Source organism: Panulirus ornatus, chromosome 12 (assembly GCF_036320965.1).
Source record: "Panulirus ornatus isolate Po-2019 chromosome 12, ASM3632096v1, whole genome shotgun sequence".
In the NCBI taxonomy this organism is placed as follows: Eukaryota; Metazoa; Arthropoda; class Malacostraca; order Decapoda; family Palinuridae; genus Panulirus; species Panulirus ornatus.
In genome coordinates, this window is record NC_092235.1 from 69,246,601 (window position 1) to 69,259,940 (window position 13,340).

The window sequence follows — 13,340 nt, forward strand, 5'->3', positions numbered from 1 at the left end:
ATTATTTCCTCAACTTCCACATTACTCACCCTTCCATTCAAATCACCCATCACTATAACCAAGTCTCGTGCATCAAAACTACTTACACACTCACTCAGCTACTCCTAAAACACGTGGCTCTCATGATCTTTCTTCTCATGCCCAGGTGCATAAGCACCAATAATCATCCATCTTTCTCCATCCACTTTCAGTTTTACCCATATCAATCTAGAGTTTACTTTCTTACACTCTATTACATACTCCCACATACATATATACATACATATACACATACATATACACACACATACACAGACATTACATACATACACATGTACATATTCATAACTGCTTGCCTTCATCCATTCCTGTTGCTACCCTACCCCACAGAAAAACAGCATCAATATCCCCTGCTTCAGTGAAGTATGCCAGGAATACAGACAAAAAAGACACATTCATTCACACCCAGTCTCTAGCTGTCATGTGCAATGCACCGAAACCACAGCTCCCTTTCCACATCCAGGCCCCACAGATCTTTCCATGGTTTACCCCAGATGCTTCACATGCCCTGGTTCAGTCCATATTGTCAGCACGTTGACCCTGGTATACCACATTGTTCCAATTCACTCTGTTCCTTGCACATCTCTTACCCTCCTGCATGTTCAAGCCCTGATCCCTCAAAATCTTTTTCAATCCATCCTTCCACCTCCAATTTAGTTTCCCGCTTCTCCTTGTTCCCTCTACCTCTGACACACACATCCTCTTTGTCAATCTTTTCTCACTCATTCTCTGCATGTGTCCAAACCATTTCAACACACCCTCTTCTGCTCTCTCAATCACTCTTTTTATTTCCACACATCTTCCTTACCCTTACATTATTTACTCAATCAAACCACCTCACACCACATATTGTCCTCAAACATTTCATTTCCAACACGTACACCCTCCACCGTACAACCCTATCTACAGCCCATGCCTCGCAACCATATAACATTGTTGGAACTACTATTCCTTCATACATACCCATTTTTGCTCTCCGAGATAATGTTCTCTCCTTCCAAACATTCTTCATCGCTCCCAGAAACTTTGCCCCCTCCTCCACCCTGTGACTCACTTCTGCTTCCATGGTTCCATGTGCAGCTAAGTCCACTCCCAGATATCTAAGGCACTTCACTTCCTCCAAGTTTTCTCTATTTGAACAAACATCCCAATTAACTTGTCCCTCAAACCTACTGAATCTAATAACCTTGCTCTTAGTCACACTTACTCTCAACTTTCTCCTTTCACACACTTTTCCAAATTCAGTCACCAACTTCTGCAGTTTCTTACATGAACCAGCCACCAGAGCTGTAACATCGGCGAATGACAACTGACTCACTTCTCAGGCCCTCTCATCCACAACAGACTGCATACTCATCCTTCCCTCCAAAACTCTTGCATTTACCTCCCTAGCCAACTCATCCATAAACAAACAACCATGGGGACATCACACACCCCTGTCGCAGACTGGCATTCACTGGAAACCAATCACTCTCCTCTCTTCCTACTCGTACACATGCCTTACATCCTTAGTGAAAGCTTTTCACTGCTTCTAGCAACTTACCTCCCACACCATATACTCTTAAAACCTTCAACAAAGTATCTCTATCAATCCTATCATATGCCTTCTCCAGATCCATAAATGCTACATACAAATCCATTTATTTTTCTTAGTATTTCTCATATACATTCTTCAAAACAAACACCTGATCCACACATCCTTTACCACTTTGGAAACCACACTACTCTTCCCCAATCTGATGCTCTGAACATGCCTATACCCTCTCAATCAACACCCTCCCATATAATTTTCCCAGAATACTCAACAAACTTATGCCTCTGCAGTTTGAACACTCACCTTTATCACCTTTGCCTTTGTACAATGGCACTATGCATGAATTCTGCCAATCCTCAGTCACTTCACCTAGGTCCATACATACACTGAATTTCTTACCAACCAATCAACAACACAGTCACCTCCTTTTTTAATAAATTCCACTGCAACACCATCCAAACCCACCTTCTTGACAGATTTCATCTTCTGCAAAGCTTTCACAACCTCTTATCTCTTCACCAATCATTCTCCCTGACCCTCTCACTTCGTACACCACCCCAAACCAAACACCCTACATCTGCTGCTCTATCATTAAACATTCACAAACCTTCAAAATACTCACTCCATCTCCTTCACTACCTGTTATCAGTTCCCCACTTGCTCCCTTCACCGATGTCTCCGTTTGTTCTCTTGTCTTATGCATGTTATTTACCTCCTTCCAAAACATCTTTTTATTCTCCTTAAAATCTAATGATACTATCTCACCTTAACTTTCATTTGCCCTCTTTTTCAACTCTTGCACCTTTCTCTTGACCTCTTGCTGCTTCTCCTTCTTCCCTCCACCTCTAACACATATATCCTCTTTGTCAATCTTTCCTCACTCATTCTCTCCATGCATCCAAACCATTTCAACACACCATCTTCTACTCTCTCAACCACACTCTTCTTATTACCACACATCCCTCTTACCTGTTCATTACTTATTCATTCAAACCACCTCACACCACATACTGTCCTTAAATATTTCATTTCCAACACATCCACCCTCCTCTACACAACCCTATCTATAGCCCAAGCCTTGCAACCATTTAATATTGTTGCAACCACTATTCCTTCAAACATACCCATTTTTGCTCTTTGAGATAACATTCTCGCCTTCCACACATTCTTCAACGCTCCCAGAACCTTTGCCCCCTCCCAACCCTGTGACTCACTTCCATTTTCATGGTTCCATCCACTGCTAAGTCCACTTCCAGATGTCTAAAACACTTCACTTCCTCCAGTTTTTCTCCATTCAAACTTACCTCCCATTTAACTTGCCCTCAGCCCTACTGAACCTAATAACCTTGCTCTTATTTACATTTACTCTCAACTTTCTTCTTTCACACACTTTACCAAACTCAGTCACCAACTTTTACAGTTTCTCACCCAAATCAGCCACCAGTGCTGTATCATCAGCGAACAACTGACTCACTTCCAAGCCCTCCTATCCCTAACGGACGGCATACTTGCCCCTCTCTCAAAAACTCTTGCATTATCTCCCTAACCACCCCATTCATAAAGAAAACAAACAAACATGGAGACATCACAAACCCCTGCCACAGGCTGACCTTCACGGGAACCAGTCACTCTCCTCTCTTCCTACTCATACACATGCCTTACATCCTTGATAAAAACTTTTCACTGTGTCTAAAGCTTACCTCCCACACCATATACTCTTAAGACCTTCCACAAAGCATCTTAATCAACCCTATCATATGCCTTCATCAGTAAAAAATGAAGAAATAAAAGTCTCTTGGCCCCTGACAGAACTGTTTTCTATCTAGGGAGGTTAATATTCCTGGATACCAAAGGAGGTTCCCTCAGAATCTCTGGTAATCAAAACAATTCATCTGTTTTATGAGCCAGATGAAGCAGTTCTTGCATCTAGACATTATCTTAAAACTCACTGCTCTTCTCTTAGCATCAAAGTTTATCAAGAGTACTTACTTAGAAATATTTGAGATGAAATTTTTCCAAAAGGCAGGTAGCATTCATCACTCACTACAGGAAAGTCTACAGTTACAAAGAAGGAGCTGAGTGAGTTAGGCATTGTTAAGTGTTATGTGTAAGATGGAGAGATAGTATGTTTGTGGATGGAATAAGAGTGGCCCAGATGCATGTGAGGCAGAAAGCATAGACAGCAACCTGGACCAAAGGAAAGAAACTTGACAGTCATCGAAGTGTTGGCTCACTGTGAAGCCATCACTTACCCCTCTGATACCCTAACGTGTAATAACAGGAAAAACTCCCTGATCAGTGGCTGCAGAACACTTGCTACCTTTTAATAAGAGTTTCATTATGAACTACCGATGTGCTAAAGGGTTAGAGAGAAAATGTCATGCCATTACTACATGGAGTTGCATCACTGACTCACCCAAAGGTGTAAAAATGTGTCAAAATCTCTCATGGGCATCAACTGTTAAGACACTGTAGCAATCCAGTCATATGTTTTTGATAAAACAGAGAGAACTGAAAAAGGTACATCAGCTAATCTAAACCAAGTAACATCCTGAATGGAATAAGGAAGACCTCTAGATGGAAATACAACATGCTTTAAGAGGTATACAGTATCAATTTATGAGGTGGGCCAGGTACATATCTCAACTAACCATGAGTACTAGGAAAAACAGGAAAACCAGACTTCTATTTTTTAAAGTAGGTTCTATGAGAACCAGAACAGGATCTCATTCTGGGACAAGTTGTAATGTGCCAGTAAGCATCATTAAGGTTCATACCATCAGTTACATAACCATATTGGTTGGTAGATACTCCATGCAAAGAGACATGTAAAAAGGATACACCATCATTCGTAATTTGTTTTTCAAGGAGATGATTAAAAACTGATCCATACACAGGCTTATGAATATCCAAATCCTAACATCCAGGGTACAAAGTGTGCAGGACACTCTCAAATATTTAGAACAAATCTGCATAACTTTGTAAATGCCATTAACTAGAACGTGATTTTCTACATGAAATGATAGACAAACCATACAAATGAAGAACAGTTTGTCTGCTAGGCACCCTATAACTCTTAAACTCATATATTTATGCAAGCTAGGCAAGACTTCCAGAAGTATATTTGGGCATCTTTTAAGGCCATCTGCAAAGACTGGGCGGTTGCCGATGTGGAAGTGCTCAAGAATTTCAATCCACAGTCAGACGCCCTGCAATACGCCAATGCAGTAACACTAAATTCTTGTGAATTTCCTAGGAGGAAAACTGAGTAGCCTTTAGCAATATCTAGAGAATCAGGCAGATAATCTTGAATTGCTTTGAATGATGATCTACCACTGAATCATGTGGAGAGTGGTTTTATGAGCACTTGAGTCTTCCAGCACTGATATTTGACAAAGGTAAGGCAGTTAAAGGTGTTTCTAGCACAAGTGGAGGCAGTGTTACAAGTGTCTGCCTGCCATTTACAACACTGCATCTGATTAGTGCAACTAGTCATGTTACAAACTTTTGTAATTTTGCAGTTAAAGAAACATTACCACTGAATCATATTAATCATAAGATTTTCTACATTAGATACGAGGTAATAATAACCAGTAATGAATTTTTCATAGCAGATAAAATAAATGATAAAATATGTTTAGTGGAGCTCACTTGACACTCAGGCCTTCCTCCCACACTCTTAGTGCACTATGCTGAAACATCCAAAAATTTGTACAAGTTATCAGAGTGACAGTAATGGACCAAATATACTTTTGAGGTTGTTTTCTATTATGTGAATATCTTTTACATTTCAAGGCTACAGAGATTTTTTTGCATAACAAGAAAAATGTGGAATTCACTGAAAAGTGAAGGGTTTAACTTATATTGTTCTGATATTAGGCATATAATGTAGTGCAGGAGTACTCATGGGCATATACTGATATCAATTCACCACTACTATCTATTATCTTGCAAGCATTACAGCTTCAAAAATCATCATATAATGAGAGGGTAATGATTAGTTCTGGGTATAATCAGGGCATAAAAGGTATTCAGCGTTATGAATGGAAATGGTGACTAACTTGTAAAGTTGTATGCAGAAAAAGGACTGGTGACTGGGAATATCGGGTTTAAAAAGGATTATTCAAAATTATATGTATGCGAGTCGGAAAGACGGCCAGCAGGCATTACTGGATCACATATCAATTGATAGGCATGTAAAATGTGCTGAGGGGCTGCTGTTCGGATGTATGATCATTACCTCGTGGAGGCAACGGCGAAGTTTGAGGAGGTTTTAGAAAAAGAGGAAACAACATCAGAGAGAAAACAATGGTGAAAGTAACTGAGGTTGGAAAAGAGACCTGTGTGAGGAAATACCAGGAGATTGCATGTAGAATAGCAGAAGGTGAGAGTACACAAAGCAAGGGGAGCAAATGAGGAATGGGAGGTATTCAAAGAAGCAGTGCTGGCATGTGTGGGAGATGCATGTGGCATCCAAAAGGTGGACGATAGGCAGATTATAAAGGGTATGAAGAAGTAAAGTTGCTAGTAAAAGAAAAAAGAGAAAAGTGTTGGTACTTACAGGAAAGGAGTGAAAACAACTGGGGGATATAAAAGAGAAAGCAGCAGAAATTCAACAGGGAGATGTTGGGGTTAGAAAAGAGGGCAAATGAGAGTTATGGTGAGTGAGTTTCAGTAAACTTTAGGGAGAGTAAGAAAATGATATGGAAGAAGGTTAATTATATGCAAAAAACAACAAAAAGGAATATCAGAAGGTGGCAAAAGGAGAACCGGTGACAGATAGTGATGAAGTGAGAAAGAGATGGAGTGAGTATTTTGAAGAACTTTTGAATATGTTAAATGAAAGGGTGGTAGATGTAGGGTGTTTGGGTTAAGAAGGTATGCGAAGTGAGAGAGTCATATAGAATTGTTTGGAAGAAAGAAGAGGTGGTGAAAGCTTTCTGGGGGTGATGAAATTTGGCAAGGCTGCTGGAGTGGGCAGTATTGCAGTTGAATTTATTAAGACAGGGGGTGACTGTGTTGCTAATTTGCTACTTAGGATTTTCAATGTATGTATGGATCAAGTATTTGACCCTGGGCAGCCCAAAAAGTGTCAGGATCAAGAATGCTAACTGCTACACTATAGAGGTTTATCTTATGAAGTTCTCAACTTGTCGAATGATTCTCTTACACTGCTCAGGTAAATTACCTACAAGCTGGCTAGCTGACCACCTGTGACATGGGGAAATAGAGTGGAAGAGTACTTGTGGGAAAGAATGGTGTGAGAATAAGCAGAATGGTGTATCCATGGAAGGCTTGTAAGGACAAGAGGAGACTTTTTTGCTTGGTTACTCCCTTGATGGGAGTTCCCAGAGTGAACATGTGTTAGAGATATAGATTAGATAGATAGATAGATAGATAGATAGACAGATGGATAGACAGGGGAGAGTGGTGAAGTGAAGTCCCATGTGAGGTACAGATAGATAAATTCACCAGGTGATTTCAGCAATGTTTTTAAATAGCTTTGTCACAAGTCCCATGTGAGGTACAGATAGATAACTTTACCAGGTGATTTCAGCAATGTTTTTAAATAGCTTTGTCACCCAACCTTTATGGACACATCAGAAGTATAGCTCTGAGTTTTATAGTGTCCATTTTGCCAATGTCAGCCATGTGGCTTTTATGGCTTCAATGAATCACTACATGGGTAAAAGCCAAGAGAGATTTCTTAAAAATGACAAGAAAAAAGAAGAAAAAACTAGGTGTACACTGTTTAGGTGATCACTAAGTGATGGTATAGTGATTATAACTAAAGAAATGAAACATCAGTATGAGAAACTACGGTCCTTTTCTCCAAAGATAGCATTTCAAGGAAAACCACGGCCAATCAATAAACTCTCTGAATTTTCTTGCACTGTAATATGCTTTGTAAAAGGATTACCAAAAGTAATAATCTTCCTTCTTTCTAACCTGATATATATCCAGCTAAATATCTGCCCCGATGACCTACCTCTCTTTTGGTGTGACCTTGTAACCATCGAGAACCTTAAGGTTAAGGCACCAGTTGATGACATAGGGTCTGTAATCAAAGGCAAGAAGGGGTCCAACAGGCATTCCACATTCATCTGAAACAAACAAAACAAAAGATAAAAAAGAATTTTTTTCTACACATTCACAATTTCTGCTGTAGCAAGGCAGCATCTGAAACAAATGAGTCTTAGTGCAAAGAAATCCTCTCCTGGCTTCTGTTCCTTTATCTAGAAAATAATCCAGAAGGGGAGGATTTCCAGCCATCCAATCTAGTCCCTCTTTGTTGTCTTCTATGACATAACTGGAGATACAAGGACAGTATTCTTTCTTTCTCATCCCTAATGAAAAAGGGCCTCCCTATCCACAGCCAAGCCCCACAGACCTTTCTATATTTTCTCATGATGACATCATATGCCTGGTTGAGCCCAATGACAGCACATCACACTGTGGTCCTCATTGCTCTATTCCAAGTATGCCTTACAAGCTCCTGCATTTTTAGACCCAAAAACCTCACCAGTGACTCACAGCATCTTTCAATCCATCCATCCATCTCTAAATGGGTCTCTCCATTCTTATTCCCTCCACTTCTGTCACGTGTATCTTCTTTCTCAACTTCTCAATCATCCTATCTTTAAGTCTGACCCATTTCAGCATTCCCTTCATCTCTTTCAACCATACTCTTCTTATTACCACATCTCTCTCTTACCCTATCATTTCTCACTCAATCAACCCTCTTCATACCACTCACTGTCTGCAAAGATTCAATTTCCAAAACATCCACTCTCTGCACTTTTCTTCTGAATTTTTGGTGAAATGTCACCAGAATTTTAGATAGAAGCACAGTAAATGTAAGGATACAAGGCATGTGTGAATGAGATATTTAAAATGTTTCAAGTAAGACTGTTAAAGGTTGCAGAATTAGTACTCTGATACCAAGTCGTGAGATATAACAATAGAGGGGAAAATGCATGGTGGGTGGATGATAATTGAAATACTGAAGAAGAAAACGGCATATGATAGACTGCTTGAACAAAATTTACCAGAGGAAATTTAACAAAGCAAGGAAGAATACAAGATGCATTAGCAGAATGTTAAGAAGCTGATACAAGAAAGCAAAGAAAGATTATATGAAGATTTTGGAAAAAAAAATTGTGTGTAAGTTTAGGGAAAAATAAGAGAAAGTACGAGAAGGAAGTATAAAAGGAAAGAGGTAAATATTGGAGTGGGAATCTTAATGTAAGAAGTAAGGAAAGGGAGTTGCTAAATCAAAAGGAGGAAGTGAATGGAACTTACAACTTACCAGGTACACTAAAAAAATTTATACCTCTATAGTTTGAATATTCACCTTTATCCCCTTTGCCTTTATACAGTGGCACTAAACATGCATTCCATCAATGCTCAGGCACCTCACCATGATTAATACATACACAAAAAACCCTAACTAACCAATCAACAACAGTCACTCTCTTAATAAATTCAACTGCAATTCCACCAACTCTAGCCACCTTGTCATATTCTATCTTACATATTGCTTTCACCACCTCTTTTCTCTTCACAAAACCACTCATCATAACCCTCTCACTCTGCATATCACTCTTCACCAAATATCCAACATCAGCCACCCTATCATCAAACCCATTCAACAGTACTTTAAAATATTCACTCCAATTCATCTTCACTTCTTACCACTTCCTGTTTTGCACCCTTTATCAATATTCCTACTTGTTCTCTTGCTTATCACACATAACCTCCATCCTACTTCATCTTATATCTCTCTAAAATTTAATGATAACTGCTCACCCCAAATTCATTTGGCCTCTTTTCAACCTCTGCACCTTCCTCCTGACCTCCTGCTGCTTTCACTTAAACATTCACCGATCATTTGCACTCCTTTCCTGTAAGGACCACCCAAATGCCTTTCTTTTCTCTTTCACCAGAAACTTTACTTCTTTATCTCACCACTCACTACCCTTTCTAATCTGCCCACCTCCTACCTTTTGCATGCCACATGTATCTCTCACACATACCAGCACTGCTTCCTTTAATATCTCCCACTCCTAACTCATTCTCCTTGCTTCATTTACTCTCACTTTTTGACTTTCTACACTTAATCTCTCCTGTTATTTCTTCACATAAATCTTTTTTCAAGGCTCAGTAACTCTCACCACTCTCTTATCATCAATACCATTTCTATTCCAAAAATCTCTACAAATCTTCATTCTTGCCTTCATAAAATTGTGTAAATGTAATTAGAGGGGCAGCTGGTGTGTGTGTGTGTGTGTGTATGTGTGTGTGTGTGTGTGTGTGTGTGTGTGTGTGTGTGTGTGTGTGTGAATGGAGTATAGAGGATTTCAAATATTTGGAGGCTGAACACACAGGAGGGTGGAAGGCTTGCAAAGGATTGAGTTAAGTGGAAAAATGTGGTATACTGGGCTCGACATGCTGTCAATGGACTGAACTATTGCATGTATAATGTCTGGGGTAAACCATGGAAAGTTTTGTGAGGCCTGGTTGTCGATACAAGCTGTGGTTTCCGTGCATTACACAAGACAACTAGAGATCGATTGTGAACGAATGTGGCCTTTTTGTCTAAAGCAGGGGTAGTGATGCTGTTTCCTGTGGCACAGGGTGACACCAGGAATGGATGAAGGCTAGCAAATATGAACATGGACACATGTATACATGTATATGTCGGTGTATGTATATGTGTATATGTGTATATATATGAGTGGATGGGCCATTCTTCGTCTGTTTCCTGGTGCTATCTTGCTGATGTGGGAAACGGTGATCAAGTATAATTATATATACATATTTATTTATTTTGCTTTGTCGCTGTCTCCCGCGTTTGTGAGGTAGCGCAAGGAAACAGACAAAAGAAATGGCCAAACTCACCCCAATACACATGTATATACACACACGTCCACACACGCAAATATACATACCTATACATCTCAATGTACACATATATATACACACACAGACATATACATATATACCCATGCACACAATTCATGCTGTCTGCCTTTATTCATTCCCATCGCCACCTCGCCACACATGGAATACCATCCCCCTCCCCCCTCATGTTTGCGGGGTAGCGATAGGAAAAGACAACAAAGGCCTCATTTGTTCACACTCAGTCTCTAGCTAGTATAATTAATGAATAAATATAAAGTTGCTGGATGTGGAAAGGGAGCTGTGGTTTCGGGCATTATTGCATGACAGCTAGAGACTGAGGTTTGCGGCAGGGGTGTGTGATGTCTCCATGGTTGTTTAATTTGTTTATGGATGGGGTTGTTAGGGAGGTAAATGCAAGAGTCCTGGAAAGAGGGGCAAGTATGAAGTCTGTTGGGGATGAGAGAGCTTGGGAAGTGAGTCAGTTGTTGTTCGCTGATGATACAGCGCTGGTGGCTGATTCATGTGAGAAACTGCAGAAGCTGGTGACTGAGTTTGGTAAAGTGTGTGGAAGAAGAAAGTTAAGAGTAAATGTGAATAAGAGCAAGGTTATTAGGTACAGTAGGGTTGAGGGTCAAGTCAATTGGGAGGTGAGTTTGAATGGAGAAAAACTGGAGGAAGTGAAGTGTTTTAGATATCTGGGAGTGGATCTGTCAGCGGATGAAACCATGGAAACGGAAGTGGATCATAGGGTGGGGGAGGGGGCGAAAATTTTGGGAGCCTTGAAAAATGTGTGGAAGTCGAGAACATTATCTCGGAAAGCAAAAATGGGTATGTTTGAAGGAATAGTGGTTCCAACAATGTTGTATGGTTGCGAGGCGTGGGCTATGGATAGAGTTGTGCGCAGGAGGATGGATGTGCTGGAAATGAGATGTTTGAGGACAGTGTGGTGTGAGGTGGTTTGATCGAGTAAGTAACGTAAGGGTAAGAGAGATGTGTGGAAATAAAAAAAGTGTGGTTGAGAGAGCAGAAGAGGGTGTTTTGAAATGGTTTGGGCACATGGAGAGAATGAGTGAGGAAAGATTGACCAAGAGGATATATGTGTCGGAGGTGGAGGGAACGAGGAGAAGAGGGAGACCAAATTGGAGGTGGAAAGATGGAGTGAAAAAGATTTTGTGTGATCGGGGCCTGAACATGCAGGAGGGTGAAAGGAGGGCAAGGAATAGAGTGAATTGGAGCGATGTGGTATACAGGGGTTGACGTGCTGTCAGTGGATTGAATCAAGGCATGTGAAGCGTCTGGGGTAAACCATGGAAAGCTGTGTAGGTATGTATATTTGCGTGTGTGGACGTGTGTATGTACATGTGTATGGGGGGGGGGGGGTTGGGCCATTTCTTTCGTCTGTTTCCTTGCGCTACCTCGCAAACGCGGGAGACAGCGACAAAGTATAAAAAAAAAAAAAAGAAAAAGCTAGAGACTGAGTGAGAACGAATGGGGCCTTTGTTGTCTTTTTCTAGCGCTAACTCACACACATGAGGGGGGAGAGGGATGTTATTCCATGTGTGGCGAGGTGGCGATGGGAATGAATAAAGGCACACAGTGTGAATTGTGTGCATGTGTATATATGTATGTGTCTGTGTGTGTATATATATGTGTACATTGAGATGTATGGGTATGTATATTTGCGTGTGTGGACGTGTATGTACATACATATGTATGGGGGTGGGTTGGGCCATTTCTTTTGTCTGTTTCCTTGCACTACCTCACAAACGCGGGAGACAGTGACAAAGCAAAATAATAATAATAATGGAAAAATATAAATACATGTACATGTTGTAAAAAATGAGAAACTTTTTTTCTCTAATGTGGTGTCCCAGAAGTATTGCATTATTCCTTGGGAATACATGGGTAAGAACTTTCTAACCCTCATGATTTTCGATGATGAGGTGCCAGCCTTAACTCAACATTTGTGAACCACCTAAGCGTGATCACAGAGGGTCTCTTAGGATAAATTGTGCAGTTTAAGGGTTAAATGTGATCAAAGCCTGACACTTGTTCTAGGACTGATTTCAGCCACTCAGCAACATCACCTCACTGACATCATCAACTTTATGCCAGCTTATTGCAACTTACAATTTGCAGATTATGGACACCAGCAGTAGAAGACAGAAAGGTTTTCTAAAAAGACACTGTAAAGGTAAGGTAGGGTAAGAAAACCAGAAAAAATGGTCCTGGGACACTAGTGAGAAAATGCTTTTCAGTTTTCAAGACCTACATCCTTCTCCTCAGCAGTCTGTCCTGTGAGCCTGATAGCATATCCACATGAAGAAAGAGGATTCAGAGAAAAGAAAATTTCAAGAAAGACTATATTCAAAAGCAAAATGAATACCTTACATGGTGTGGTGGAAGCATACTGAAATCTGATTCTCCAGAAGGAGAAATCTCCAGAAAAACATGATATTTCCTGAACATCTAAACTAAGTTACAGTCGAAAAATATGGAAGAGTGTCATAGACCCCCTTTCTTAATTTCTTTCAATGAAAGGCTTCTGCGAAAGGCTTTGGTAGATATCACCTAATCACATCTTGTGCTCTAGTGCTGAGCCCATGTTAAGCCAATGAGTTTCTTAATCCACATAGAGATCATGGGTTTCAAGATTCCAGGGTGTACAAATAAAAGGGTCCATCAGTAACCTCTAGTGAAGTCCAAAAGATCCTTGAAAAACAAGAAGGCTTAAGGCATGCTGTTCTGATTACAGGGCTATTTCTTAATTCAAGTGCTTCACTCTCAGCCAAAATTATGGAGTTTGGATTTATCTTAACCTATGAAAGGTTGTCATGAAAGAAGAAATTTTTCATGTCTTCAC

The 13,340-nt window shown here is 40.3% G+C and overlaps 1 protein-coding gene across 5 annotated transcripts in view; it reads right to left on the minus strand.

Moving 5' to 3' along the window:
* Cep97 (centrosomal protein 97kDa) overlaps positions 1 to 13,340 on the minus strand; it is a 153,795-nt gene that overhangs the window by 84,385 nt on the left and 56,070 nt on the right. For all 5 annotated transcript variants that reach the window (XM_071668201.1, XM_071668204.1, XM_071668202.1 and 2 more), the window contains exon 7: positions 7,563 to 7,677. In XM_071668201.1, coding sequence (XP_071524302.1) covers positions 7,563 to 7,677 — 115 coding nt within the window. The remainder of the gene's footprint in view (positions 1 to 7,562; positions 7,678 to 13,340) is intronic.